General features: G+C 33.8%; 1 protein-coding gene and 2 long non-coding RNA genes across 4 annotated transcripts; all 3 read right to left on the bottom strand.

Moving 5' to 3' along the window:
• Positions 1-1505: 1505 nt before the first annotated feature.
• LOC120137106 lies at positions 1506-2059 on the bottom strand. Its single transcript, XR_005517410.1, has 2 exons — positions 1884-2059; positions 1506-1638 (listed from the first exon to the last, which is right to left on the bottom strand). It is a non-coding gene; the product is annotated as an uncharacterized LOC120137106 (long non-coding RNA).
• Positions 2060-5705: 3646 nt separating this feature from the next.
• On the bottom strand, positions 5706-14201 carry LOC120137176 (protein NUCLEAR FUSION DEFECTIVE 6, mitochondrial-like). 2 transcript variants are annotated; one of them, XM_039153000.1, is made up of 3 exons: positions 13982-14201; positions 13779-13900; positions 5706-5860 (listed from the first exon to the last, which is right to left on the bottom strand). In XM_039153000.1, the coding sequence occupies exons 1-3, from the start codon at positions 14128-14130 to the stop codon at positions 5853-5855; spliced, it is 279 nt and encodes a 92-aa protein (XP_039008931.1). In that variant the 5' UTR covers positions 14131-14201; the 3' UTR covers positions 5706-5852. The 2 variants fall into 2 exon arrangements, with proteins under 2 accessions (XP_039008931.1, XP_039008925.1); XM_039152994.1 differs by lacking the exon at positions 5706-5860 and adding an exon at positions 12568-12665 and having other exon boundaries at positions 13982-14200.
• On the bottom strand, positions 11656-12131 carry LOC120137193. The gene is made up of 2 exons (XR_005517418.1): positions 12013-12131; positions 11656-11719 (listed from the first exon to the last, which is right to left on the bottom strand). It is a non-coding gene; the product is annotated as an uncharacterized LOC120137193 (long non-coding RNA).
• Positions 14202-14594: the final 393 nt, after the last annotated feature.

Below are 14594 nucleotides of genomic sequence, written 5' to 3'. Positions count from 1 at the left end.
ATTAAAATAAAATAAAAAATTATTTATATAATTACAAAAAAAATATTTATAATTAAATTCAAATTTCATATTATTGATATTAGTTCTTTTAAAAATTTAATGATATAAAGGTAAATTATCGTTTTAGTCACTGCATCATCATCGTTGTTTAATTTTGATTATTAAGTTTTTCAATAAAATCATCACTAATATAATATATATTATTTGATTATGCAATGCATCAAAAGCAAATTCAGTGATTAAAAACAAAATGATAATAATTTAGTGATCAATAGAATAATTTTCTATTGAGAAAATGAAGCGCGTGAGTTGAAAAGTTGTCGGCATGTTTGGCTAAGGAGCCGAGCGACTTTGCTGCTAAAGCCACGCCTTCATTTAAATTCACCTGTTGAACCGCTAGCAATGACCGAATGATGTTCGCACACCGCCCAATCAAATCTCACACGTTTCTTTCGTTCCAATTATGCGTGTTGGTGGGCACTCTAAACGCCACATGAGTAGGCTCTGACATCTAGTATTGATCTCACCCGACAGGCATCTTCCCCCACTCCCTTCAATCTTTGAGTGCAATATACGCTCTTCATTAAGCAAAATTACTCCACTATCCATCTTAACGGTTTCAAATAGACTTTTGAGTCGAAGCTATGTATGATGAAATTGTTGAGGATATTAATAGCGCTAATGCATTGTGCTTTTCAATGAAGTAGAAAGACAACTGGCCATAATCTACATGTGTTTCAGTTGGTGAACGCATGCCAAGAGACCGAGTACTTGAAATTGGGCCATGCCATATGCAAAAACAAAAACAATCCAGTCCAAGTGGCCGCCTAATTTGAAGAACCTGCAATTTAATCCTATTTGGGTTCCAAACCAAATAAACATATGCATAAGAAATGGAAATATATAAAAAATGCTATTTTAAATGTGCCAAATAATAATTTTAATATCTGAATCCATAATCCAAGTTACCATTCTATTTCCGTGTGGAACTCCGAGTATATATAGGAGTGGAAATGGACCTGCCTCCTCCTCTTGATGAAGCTAATCAATTTTAGTTAACAATTGTAAGTTGCGACACTTGAATTCTATGTAATGAAAACATTGTTCCACCAAACTCTCCTTATAGAAATAATGTTAGTTCAAGGGTACACCAAATGATTTGCTTCCAAGTTCTGCAACATTCCCTCTGCTTCACTCATGATCACCTTCCACACGGATGAACCCAGACAAGGCCATCGTCTATGAAAATTTAAACGTTTTCTTTTAATAATTTGTTAACGTTCTCAACAAAATATTAAGATTCCAATTTAATCGGCTATCATATTCTATAGATGATCTGCAAATATCACTTTCGGCCAAGTCGAGAAGATTGGATCTCAAACAGGACATTTTCATCACGTCTTCAAAAACTTAAAATCAGACTTCATTTTCAACATGAACAATAGTAATATAGGTTGGATGATATCATTTTGTTTTAACCGTACATGATTATCATCACATTGATATGCTACAAAATCCAAGTTATAATCAAATATTTACAAAGCATGATCCACATTCAAAACTTGCACGCAGAGAAATGAATCCTCTCTCAACCTCTGGTTTCTCCCTTTGTTCTACCACCCAACAAATCCCAAGAAACTGAACCAAACAAAATCATAAATTAAAACATCAGAATCAATAAACACAACAACAACGACACTAAATTACTAATTATAACGCTAGATTGAACCTTGATCCGATGACAGAATCAATACTCGATACCCGGTACGTAGTTCTAGCAGGTGAAGCTTGTAAAATAAGAAATTTGAGATCTTTTTCCCAGAACCCTGCTTTATGAAATAATAATACCCAGATTCTGGGAATTTTGAAAACAATGAACGAACCTGAGAGAACGAACAGCGAGGTGCTGGGAAAGAACATGGAAGAAGAAGTTGGCTCCGTGAAGGAACACCACAACTCCGGTACACCCCAGCACGAACAGCTCCATCATCGTTGCAAATCAAAGAAGCCTTATCTCGCCAAACAAAAACAGAACCCAAGGAAAGTCGAAATACAAAAGAAAAAGAGCAGCGGCAGAGTCAAAGCACTCCCTAGATTCTTATATAATTGGACTTTGCTTGATGATTATCTAATTAAATGTAGACTATCATAGTGGTGTTATTATATCAATTTGGGTTAATTTCATAAGACGTCCTCAAGCTGTAATCTATATTCTATGTTGATCCTTAAATTTTAAAACATATCCATTGAATAATTTTATTAGCTAATCATCAGTTTAGGATTAAATTCTAATTCGGATATGATACTAAATATATTTAAAAAAAAGCGCGCGCATATATATATACCCAGTACAAGGTCAGGACATACTTAAGACTCAATTGTGATTTATATAAGATTCTACAAATTGCCCACCAAGAGTAACGGTGGTGGGATTCAAACTTCGCCTTATAAGCTCAAATTCTTGAATCCCAACCACTTGGGCCAATACTAGTTGGCACAACTTTGAGAGTTTATAAGCATTTACATTATATATTTTATCAAATATTTTTTTTTCCAAAATAGAGTGATGATCCTAAAATATTTGATATTAAAACGTTTCTTTACTATTTAATTTTACGTTGAGTATTCTACTGAATATTTGATAATCAAATAGAATAAATTGAATGAACAACGGTAACAATGATTCATAATAAGAACATCATAAGATTAAATAAAAGATAATATCATGTTTTGAAAAGGTGAAAAACACATAAAAAATAATCCAAGTTAATTCTAGATATATTTAAATATAGAATAAACTAGGTATTTGGTACTTAAATGATCAATTTTGATATGTTTTAGTATTTAAACTTTTAATTTTTTAAAATCATACCTAATTTTTAGTTTTTGTTTAATTTTAGTACCTCATTATTAAGAACTTAATGGGTCATTTGCCTGTGGCACCTTTTTATGAGTAAATTACATCATTCAAACTATCTTTTCATTTATAGTTTGGTACTAAAATTTACTTTTTTTTATTTAACTACTCAACTTTCAAATTACTCATAATTTAATCACTTTAAATTTAAAAAAATATTTTTATTTATATATTAATAAAATAAATAAAAAATTAATGTCACAAAATTATTAATAAAATAAATTAGAGTGATTAAAATAAGAGAAATTTAAAAATTGAGTAGTTAAATTAAAAAAATTTAAACTTTAGTACCAAACTAGAAATGAAAAGATAGTTTGAATGATGTAATTTACACATAAAAAAATACTGCCGTTAAGTTTTCAGCGTGATACTAAAAATGAAACAAAAACTAAGCATTAGACATAGTTTTGAAAAATATAAGTTTTAGTATTAAAATGGATCAAATATGATAGTTTAGGTATTAAACGCATAATTTACGCTTAAATATAAAAACTATAGAATATAAATTCTGGTCTGCCAACTGCCATTCTCGGGTTTAGGCTTAACCACAAGCTATGATAAAGTTGTGACCGACCCGCCGCCACCAACCACTGATGCTGCACTTCTGGCTCTGTCTACTTGGACTTCTAGTTTTCATATGGGTCGTTGTTCTGCAAGTGATCCCCTGTTTTACTTTATCAAGCCTTACAGTTTACACAATTGGTGGTCGAATCTTAGTCGTAGTCCTTGTCTATACTCAAATTTAGAACCTAGTCCTTACACTTTAGTTAGATGTAGTCATTTTCTATCATCAGTTTGTCCATTAAGCCACAACTTTTTAGAAAAATATTCATTCCAACTCATTACGTTGAAATAAATTTCTTTTTGTGTGCTTAGAAAATGACACTTAATGGACAAACTGAAATAAAATAATGAAATTATGTTAAATTTGATATATATCAAACTGAAATACAATAGTTAAATCTTAAATGTGAGAATAGCAAAGGGACCAAAAGTACAGTTTGACCTATAATTGTTTAAATCTTTGTTTATTATTGGGATGTCGAGTCATCATGACCTCAGTGAGTCTTATCCATTTATCAATTGAATACACATGGAGCCGGGTGGATTATTATTAACCCAAACGTATGTGATGTATTGTATTTCTTATGGAAAATTTAATTCCAATACATCCGGATAAACATAAGATTAGAATATAGCATGAAATAAATTATCTTCGTAGTAAAAAAATATTATTATTTCTTGAAGATTCAGATTTGAGCATCGAGAATGTTAAAAGTGTGAGTGTTCAATATCAAGAGGTTAAAAATTATCTTTGAACATATATTACTTTATATTTACCACATATTAAAAAAATCGAATCTAATAAATTTTAACTTAATTCAATTTTATGAGATTGTCTTTTTTAAAAAAATTGAGTCAAAATTATATTAGATTGAGTTTTTTTTAAGAACTATATCAAATCGAATTTAAGTTTAAGATAAAAAAATTTTAACTTGACTTGAGAATAATTGTACAAGTATCTCATTCTCATATATATTTAAAAATAATTATAATAAAATCTTTGTCTATATATTTTTCAGTTAAATCTCTATTTTATCTAATAAAATAAATTATATATATACCATATCAAGTACGTAAAATTTACTTAAAAATTAAATTAAATTTTGAGTTAATGAAAACTTTTTAAATTTGGATAAAATCAAGTAACATATGAAAGACAAAAACTCGAATCAATAAAAAAATAACCTGATTCGAGCTATAATTGTCCCCAAGTACATAAACATATGTGACATTTAAATTATACCAATCTATCATATTTCCCTTGAAAAATAAATTATTTTAAATCCATGCGTAGGAATAGTTAAGTTGAAGTTTTATCGTTTAATTAGCACAAGTGAGGTATTTTACAATAATTAGACTTTCCTTTTATAAAGAATATAATTATTTAATACAATGTTATTGTATTTACGCAATTCTATAATAAAGAGGGATATCATCCCCATGTTTTCCCGTTTGTGTTTTAGGCGCACCAGCATAACGTGACAACCCAGCAATCCCTTATATGCCATATCTTGTGGGAGGAGATGCGTTGGCCTTTGGATTAGTTAATTGTTGTTGCTTAACCAATTACCACCTATGTAAATTTCAAGTTGGAAAGAAAAGGCAATGTTTTGCTTAATGGTGGGACGAATAGCCTCAAGAGTCTTAATTATGCCGCAAAAGGATATGCACATTCAAGTACTCGGAAATCAACTAAATGAGAGTTGACATTGACGCTATTGAAAATTCATGGAGATCGTACTACTCTAATATCACATTTTGCCCCCCTAAACTTGACCACGTTTCACAATATGCCCACTAAACCTTTATTGTGCATGACAACTTTCCCAACTTGGTCACGGAACTTGAATCTTTGGTCCTTTGAATGATGTGATTCTGACATATCACTTGATTTTTTGTTTAGAAAAATATGTTTCTTTATCAAAGTGTCACAATATCCAAAAGTTGCCAGGTTCCAAGGCCACTATGGACAACAAAAATGTTTAGGGACCAAGTTGGACAAAGTGCTAAAGTTCAGGGCATTACTCACTTTGCATCAATAAGATATCAACTCTACTTGAAACCAAGGATGGTTGATTTATTATTCAGTTAAGCATGCTATCCATGGGAGCACATTTGATCATATAAGCTACAAATTATTCAAGGGAGAAACAGGAAGAAAAAGAAACATGAAACCAGGTGATATAAGGTATTTAACTTATTCAGAGAATAAAAAAATTGGTATGTGATACCTACTTCCAGACGCTCAAAGAACAAATGTTGTAATAACATAGGATTTTCACATTTGTCCAAGAATAATACATGCATCAAAGTCCTACAAGGTTGGTCGAATTTTCATGGAGATGAATAGCACCGCACATCCCAACCACAATCATCCATCTACAGTAAGAAGAAAATAGGTTCATGGTATTAGAAATTTGTTACCATTTTATCCACACTAAAGAAGATAAGCAATGATATTTGTGTTTCAACTGCATTTTATAAAGGTTCAGATCACATCTCTATCATCAACACACAAAAAATGTGAGGATTTGGATACAGAGAATACAGGTTAAAAAAAATACGAACTTGAGCAGTGGCCAATGGAAGAAAAAGATTGTATTCTAGGAAGGCTATAGGTTCAAAATCTAGGGTTTGGACGTTTGGTACAGCCAAAGTCGATATATGCATGAAATTCAATTTGTCAAAGACAATACTTTATGAAAAATGCTCATTCCCTTACAGCTCCTAAAGATTTAGAGCGGTTCATTTAGCTTTTACAGGCATTAATAAAAATAACAAAATATAATCATATTCATAATCTGATCCGTTCAATCATAAGCTTGGTTTTAAAAAGCGTAAAGCGCCTAGGGTCCTAGACGCCGAAGCGCTAAGCGCTAAGCGAAAGCGCTCGCTTTATGCACACGAAGCGTCAAAAAAGCCGAAATTCACAAAAAATACAGAATATTTATAAATTATCTTATAAATACTTAAATATCAAAGTGTCGATGCATATATTCAAAACTTATAAGTACTTAAACACCAAAATATAATTCTCAATTTACTTATAAGTTATAAACACTTAAATATTTATATATCACTAACCATACAACTATAAGAGCATATTAATCTCAAAAGATGGTCTACACTAACACCAAAAGTAGTCTAAAGTGAGATGAACAAAAGTATTTTTCTAAACCTCAATTCCTTATAACTAAAAATCCTCTAAATCGTCATCGTTATCAACTCGGTCAACACCATCTCCTTCATCACTAGACACTCCAATATTTTCTTCCATCTCATCTTCATCAACTAAGCATCTACGAGATGGTCTACTAGAGATAGGATTATGAGCAGGAGATTTTCCTTTATCATTTCTCGATGGTCCGGCTCCATCATTCACTACTTTTGATGCTCTAGTTAGATAACTAGACTCATATGCACCGGAAGCGTCAGCAACATCACTCCATGTCAAATCCTCACCAACAAACACCGCCTCATCATCATCTTCATCATCTTCCATTCTTCCCATCAACCACTCATTGCTCTCATCAATATCTTGCAAAAGAATGGGATCGATCTCCTTACTTTTAGCTAGACGCTCCAAGGCATGATTGAATTTCACAAACACCATGTCATTCAATCTAGATTGTGCTAATCTATTTCGTTTCTTAGTGTGAAGCTACAAGAAAAAAACCAAAACTGGATGTTAGCAACATTATGCATATATATATATAATTTCCAGCAATATTATTAAGAAAAAACATGTAAAAATAACTTACTTGTTGAAAAAACTCCAGTTTCTCTTAAAACTTGTAGCACTACAAGTGAGACTAAGAATCTGTATAGCAAAGTTTTTCAAGTTAGGAGCCGAAGATCCATACATTGTCCACCAATCAGCTATAAAAAAAATGTAAAATGAACATGAAGCATAAACTATATTTGAGAGAATAATTAATATAATTTAAAACTTAAAATATAAAGTAGCATTTTTTTACCTGGTGATTTTGTTTTCCTTTGCCTAACAGCCAAGCTAATACCAAAGAGACCTTCTGCCTTTCGGTATTTAACTAACTCGTCTGAAATCTTGTCTTGCGTTTCTTGGTAGTGAACAAGCCTCAACATGCATTCATAAAAACCGTTTTCAACTTCTTCACAAAGCACACCACCAACTTCATCATAAAAGATCCCCGGGTTCAAGAAATGTCCCGCAGCATGCAAAGGTTTATATAGTTGACATTCCCACCTATGATCTATAATTTCAAAAGCTTTCTTGTAATCATCCTCTCGATTCGGAAAACTATCACTGTCGCAACCGTCTCTCGGTTGGACTCTGAAATTGGGCTTCGACTTGAAAATGTGGATTGGAGTCGCCATCGACCACTTTAAAACGAATTTAGGTAGGTCGGACACCATCTTACCTGATCTGCGTTGTACCAGAAACGTATCGAGTTCGGGAGTCGGTTACGGTCAAGGAAGGATTAGCACCCTTGAACTGCCCTTTCGGTACCAATTAATTCACCGGTTGTCTTTAATTACGAAAATTGAAATTTAAATTAAAATTTAAAATATTCTATTCAAATTACTTACCTTTGATAGATTGGAGTTCTTCTAGACAAGTAAAAAATGTTAGATAACAAGTAGTAAACAAATATTAAAAAAGGTAAACAAAAAAAATGAAGATGAATAAATAAAAATAGAAATAAAAGAGAAAATATTAAATAAAAAGGAAAAAGAAAAAAACATAGATAAAAAACGAAGCTAGTAAAAAATATGATAAAAATAAAATAAAAATAAAATAAAAACATGAAAAAAATAATGATAAATAAAAAGTTAAATTTTGAAAGAAAATATAAAATTTAATAAATAAAAAAAATTAATTCACGTTAGTGACTACAATATAAATATTGAAATATGCATGCTCAAAATGAAGTAAACTGGAACTTAATGAAGTGATTAAAATAAAAGGTTACAAACGGTCAGGGACTAGAACGTCATTTCCCCTAAAGTCTCAAAAACACGGGTGTATATGGGGCAAAACTGCGTCGTTTTGACTTCGCTATTTAAGGCCAAAATATGGCCTTCCTCCACCCGTTTCCCCTCATTTGTTTCCTCGCACTTTCTCTCTAAGAGAGAGATCTCTCTGGACTCTCTCTAGAGAGTCCCCACCAGGAAGACGTCGTTCCACGGTCAACCACCGTTAGCCGTCACTGTCGGCCACCGTCGACGGTGGCCGAAAAAACAAAAACACCCGCAAAACTCCCTCTCAACGTCCTCAACCCAAAACCGAAGTTCAAACACCCAAAAAATGCCCCCACATGCGTAGATCTAAACCAAAAGTCTCGGCCTTTTACCTTTCCGCTTTTGTTCTCGCCGTTTGGTCTTTGTGTTTCGTTGTTTTGCTTGTTCTCTTGGTTTTATCGTAGCGTTTGGTTGTTGGTGTTTTTGTGTGTGTGGTTTCGATGCTTTTGTAGTCTCTCGGTTTTGTTTACTGTATATGGTTGATGTTGTTGTGTTGATATCTCTCGGGTTCTTTCTGTTCTCGAACGATGGTTTTGGTTTACTTGTGTGGTTTGGTTTATCTATTGTACGTTGAAGTTGGGTACGGTTGATACCCGGTGATGGTGGTTTGGCTCTGTTTTGGCCAATGATCTCTATGTCTGGTTTCGTTTCTTGGTCGTCCCCCCTCTGTGATGGTTGGCCGTGGGTTTTTATAACCTACGCCGGCCGTTGGGAGTCCCGACGATCTCGGGATCGTGGTTGGTTGGCCGTCTTTTTATAGCCCTTGAAAGGGCCGTTTGGTCCCGATAATCTCGGGGACGATCTGCTCACGTTGAGGTCGTCGTTGGGCCGGAAATCCTGGGATGGTTCAGTCCCGGGATCTCGGTCGGTTGCTTCGATGATTGGCTCCATTGGCTGTTGGCGTTCATGCTTCTTCCCTTGACTTGATCTCAGCCGTTGGATTGGGTCAGATCCAACGGTCCAGATTGACTTGTGCCTTTTCCCCTTTTGCTATTTGATTTGTGCGGCGCTTGGATACATTCGTTGAAACCCTAATGCTCCCTTGGGCTAGTTCAGGGCCTCCAAACCGGACTGAGACTTGTTGGACTTAAAATAGATCTGGACCAAAAAAAAACAATTAAATTAAATTAAATTAAATGAATAAAATGAAATGAAAATAATAATAATAACATACTAATAATAATATAATATAAACTATATAATATAATATATATATTTCAAAAATATTTTTTAAAACTATATATGATATTCTTAAAAATTTCCAAAACTATATATTATATAGTTTTCAAAAATGATTTAAAAATATTATATAAGATTTAAAAATATGTTTTTAAAACTATATATTATATAATTTTTCAAAAATGTTTTTTAAAAACTATATATTATATATATTTTCAAAATGATTTCAAAACTATATATTATATATATTTTCAAATGCATTTTCAAAAACTATACATTATATATGTTTTCAATTTTTTTTTAAAAACTATATACTATATATATTTTCGAAATGTTTTCAAAACTATATAGTACATATATTTTTAAAAAAAATCAAAAAATTATATTATATTGCTATAAAAAACGGACGAAAATGAGTGTCTACAATCACGAATCGCCTCCTTAGCTCTATCCATTGCCTCATAGATGTACCCCATGGCTGGATTTTTTTCTCCATCAACTAGTCTAAGAACTTTCACTAAGGGGCCCGTCAACTTGAGAGAATAAAGTACATTCCTCCAAAACGTTTCTTGCAAAAAGTAAGACTTTATTTTCTTACCTGTGGGTTCTTTAGACCACTTGCTCGTTTCCCACTCTTAAGAAGTCACCATCTTCCTCAAATTGTTTTTTTGTTTGTGGATCTGGGCAAGAGTGATGAAGGAAGTAGCAAATCTTGTGATGGTCGGTCTATGCAAGTTTCTTTGGTTTGTGAACTTTCTCATCAAGTTCACCAAACCAACATGACAATATATATCCATTTAAGTAAATGGCCTTTTTTAAAGCATTTTTAACCCTAGGAATGTGTTTGCCAATATCCTCCAACATCAAGTCTAGGCAGTGTGCAGCACATGGTGTCCAATAGAGACGTGTTCTTTTAGCTTCCAACAACTTCCCTACAAAGTTAGAGGAATAAGATGAGTAGATGACATTAGACAAAAGATTATCAAAAGACTAAATTTGCAACTCAACTCTTACATGCCTTCACATAAGCTGATGCATTATCAGTCACCACCTGCACCACATTCTCTTCACCAACTTCCTCCACCATTTTATCAAGAACATGAAACAACAAATCAACATCCTTTGAAACATCAGATACATCAAGTGACTTCACGAAGACCGAACCCTTTGGGGAGTTTACCAGGAAGTTGATGATATCGTTTTGAACAACGGAATCACGCCATCCATCCGATAGTATTGAACAACCTTTTTCTGCCCATTCTTTCTTATTTTCCACAATTTGGTTTTGAACTTCCTCTACTTCCTTGTTAAGTATGGGAACTCTTAACTCGTACATACTTGGTGCTTTCATCCCGGGGCCAAACTGTTCGATTGCTTCGATCATTATTTGAAAACTCTCATATGTTGCGGCATTAAAAAGAATGCCTACATAAAAAAAAATTTCCATCAGCATAAACAAAAAAAAGACTTCCAGCAACTTAAAACTCAAAAAACATTAAATATTTAATTATTTATAATACCTGCATCGTAAAACCACCTCCCAATCTCATGGCAAACTTTATCCCTAAGGTACTTTCGACACGTTTCATTGATGGTTTGTTGTCTCCCTTCCTTCCTAGCTTTGATTGCTTCTCGAGGATTAGGAGTGAAGTACATGTCCATAGGACCTTTTTGCCTTGGTTTTTGGGTGGGGGCATCTTGCTACTACGGCCGCCTATTTCAACAACATCTTCTTCTTCACCATCGTATTCATCAGCTTGTTGTTGGTGCATCCAATTTTTTGCTTGCATATGTTGTTCTGCCTTTGCCGTTTGTTTCTTCATCATGAACACATTTAATTCTTCCCGCACATGCTCCGGACAGTTTGGACATTTACGAGCATCCTTAAAACCACCAATCACATGCAGTTTGATCCGAAACACACCTCCCTTAAATGTTTGTCCACAAAAAGAGCATGTAAAGCTGATTTTATTATTCAGATCTTGTATTGTATATTTCCTAACCGGGTCTTCTGACCTGTTCTTTGAAGAACCCGCCTTACCCGCCATTGAAGTCATTCTATAAAAGATAAATTAAACATAAAGTCAAACTAAAATAACAAGTCAAACTAAAATAACAGAACAATACCAGTAATCCAGTATGCAAAGTTACAAACTATACCAGTAAGGCAGTAACAATTATAAAACAGTTTAACAAGCATTTTGCTTGTCTTAGTCTACATGTAAAATTCAGCAATACTAAGTACTTAAAGAAGGAGAAAGCAATAAGCTATAAAGAAGAACAATATTCTATAAACTATAAAACACAATTTTGCAACAAACTATAAGTATATAAACAACAAAATTACGTACCGGTTGATGAAGTGCAGCAGCAGCGTGACTCGAGTGAGATGAGAGGAAGATGATGATCAAAACTTGAGTCGTGAGTCAGGAGTCGTGAGCGTGAGGCGAGAGGCGAGAGGCGTGGAAGATGATCGCTATCTGGGAATTTTTTTACTGCTCAAGGTCAACCTCAATCGTTCTCTAAATTCTTATATTACTGCTTATTTAAATCACATTTTTTACCCTAGCCCACCTAAACTAAAAGCCAATCTAAGCCTGAATAGCCCACTAAACCCTAAACAAGCCCAAAAATTATATCTTCTAAATTCGCGATTAAGCGCCGATTAGCACTTTGCTAAAAGCGCTGTAAAAGCGCCGATTACTACCGCTTAATGAATTTGTAGTGCTTTTGCTATGCTGAAGCGTCAGAGGCCTCGCTCGAGTCGCTTAGCACTTTAATCGAGCTTAAGCGGCGCTTTTTTAAACTAAGATCATAAGACCTTCAAAAGCACCTATCTATGATTAAATTCCTTCCAACTCCATAAGAATGTTAAATTTATGAACAGGGGAAAGTATCTAAAGACCCTAATAAAAAAGCTTTATTCCACCACCTTGTCTTAGAGTACATTTATCAAAAATGTTGCCCGAACTCTCCGACATTCATCATACATCATCATTGCAATCTGGGTGAAACAACAAATCATTATTGGTTTCATATCCTACTTATACTGGCACGAATAAGAACATAAATAGGTTTAGTTCAAGTTAAGTTGGAAAACTTATTAATTATTAACCACCAAATAACAATCTCACCTCAATTATGCATAAGCAAAACCCATATCATCTCAAAGTGTTAGATTTCATGCATTTGTTCTTTGAAAAGTTGTACTGAATTGCATCACCGAGAGCCTTTTATCCATTTCCCATCCATAGTGTACGTCAAGGAGTAAGCAAGTCTCAACATTCAGAAAATAACATGGTTCACTTTTCAGAAGGTTAACAGTAATTTCAGGAACAATCAACTTACTAATTAAAAACGTTTAATTTTTCATTTTATGGCTCTAAAACCATGAAACTATAGGGCATAGCATTCAAACTCTTGCCATTTCACAATTATGATCCACTCAAACACCGAAGAAAAATTCAGTAGCAGTCCCAAAAAAAATTTAAAATGAAAAACAAATACAATTCACTCCCTCTCTATGCCTTGTCCTTCATCTAGTCTTGTATTGGCGTACAAAACAATAAAAAAAGTTTACATTCTTCCACTTATTTACAAGACAGAGAGAAGTGATTATTTTACCTATCCAAAAACGGAAGGGAAGAGAAGGGAGATGAAAGGGGAAGTGCAATATGCAACATTTGGCTATTGTTTTTGAGTGGTTGTCTATGAAACTTCTTGTCGTCCAGCAGCCGTTTATGCCTAGCAGATACAGCCTACTTTCCCTCATAAATTCTAGTTATAATAAAAAAATTCCCCTTACTGCTATTTTATTGCCAACACCTCTTCTGGTTACAAGATATCCGACAAATAACAAACATGGCAACAAAGTACTGAAGGTTATCCTTAGGGAAGGCGGGAAACCACATCTTCTGTTATTAAGGACCAAATTTGGTTTTAGTATCTCACTTCTGTAATTAGTTACTCTCAATTCAAGTTTCATTCAGTCATTAAGAACGCAAGCTTTCTCTATCAGAAAAATAGGCAGACTTCCTATGTAGTTAAAAGTTAGAAACTTCGAATGCTTTAATACCTAATAATTTAAACAGATCAAAAAAAAAGTGTAAAGAAATACCTTCAGCGGTCCAACCGGATCTCCGGCGAGAAACAGAAAGCATGGAAGTCAGGAAAGCTGAAGCAGTGGCCGTGTGATACGGCAGCAGCGTTTCCACACAGCAGCTCATCTCCACCGGTGACCTATTTTTTTCAAATTTATTAAGAAATATTCTATTAATTTATTTCCTAGGAGATAAAATATAAGAATTTAATATCCATTACCTGAAAATACGAGCATGTAACGGGTTCTGGTTGGAGATCCGAAAGGGCGAGCAAGCGGGTCGCGGCATAGACTTGGTTGAACCAGCGAGTCTGGTTGCCGCTGAAGCTCGGGCGGCCGCGGAACGGATGACGGACCTGGCGGCGGACATTTTTGGTGGCGGGATTTTGGAGGTCTTTGGGTTTGTTTGTACAAGGGTTTAGGCTTTCCAGGGGTTTTGCATTTAGGGGTGTTTTCTGTGTATATTCCCGTATGGTAAGCTTGTATAATCTTGCAAATGATCATCTATTGGGCTTTCAAATGATGGGCAAAATACTCCTTTGGACAATTCTTTGCGTTCATTAGCGATTTTCATCATTCAAATCAGCTTGTGGGCTCGAATAGTAAGATTTGTATGTTTATAATTAAAATTATGATATATTAGTTCAAATGGTAAGTAATTTGATATCGTTCAGAATATTTTGAATTTAAATCTATGTATATGTAGAAAATTTTTACGAAGAGATTTATCCAATAAAATAAAGTGCGCGATATACATCGATTTGGATTAGTTAATATGAAACCCTGTAACTAATGACGAAATTCAACAATTTTTTTGAGAATACCATTTTAAGG

The sequence above is a fragment of the Hibiscus syriacus genome, unplaced genomic scaffold (genome assembly GCF_006381635.1).
Source record: "Hibiscus syriacus cultivar Baekdansim isolate YM2019G1 unplaced genomic scaffold, ASM638163v2 tig00001957_pilon, whole genome shotgun sequence".
In the NCBI taxonomy this organism is placed as follows: domain Eukaryota; kingdom Viridiplantae; phylum Streptophyta; class Magnoliopsida; order Malvales; family Malvaceae; genus Hibiscus; species Hibiscus syriacus.
Note: the sequence above shows the minus strand (reverse complement) of the source record. Positions and strands in the feature narration are given on the sequence as shown.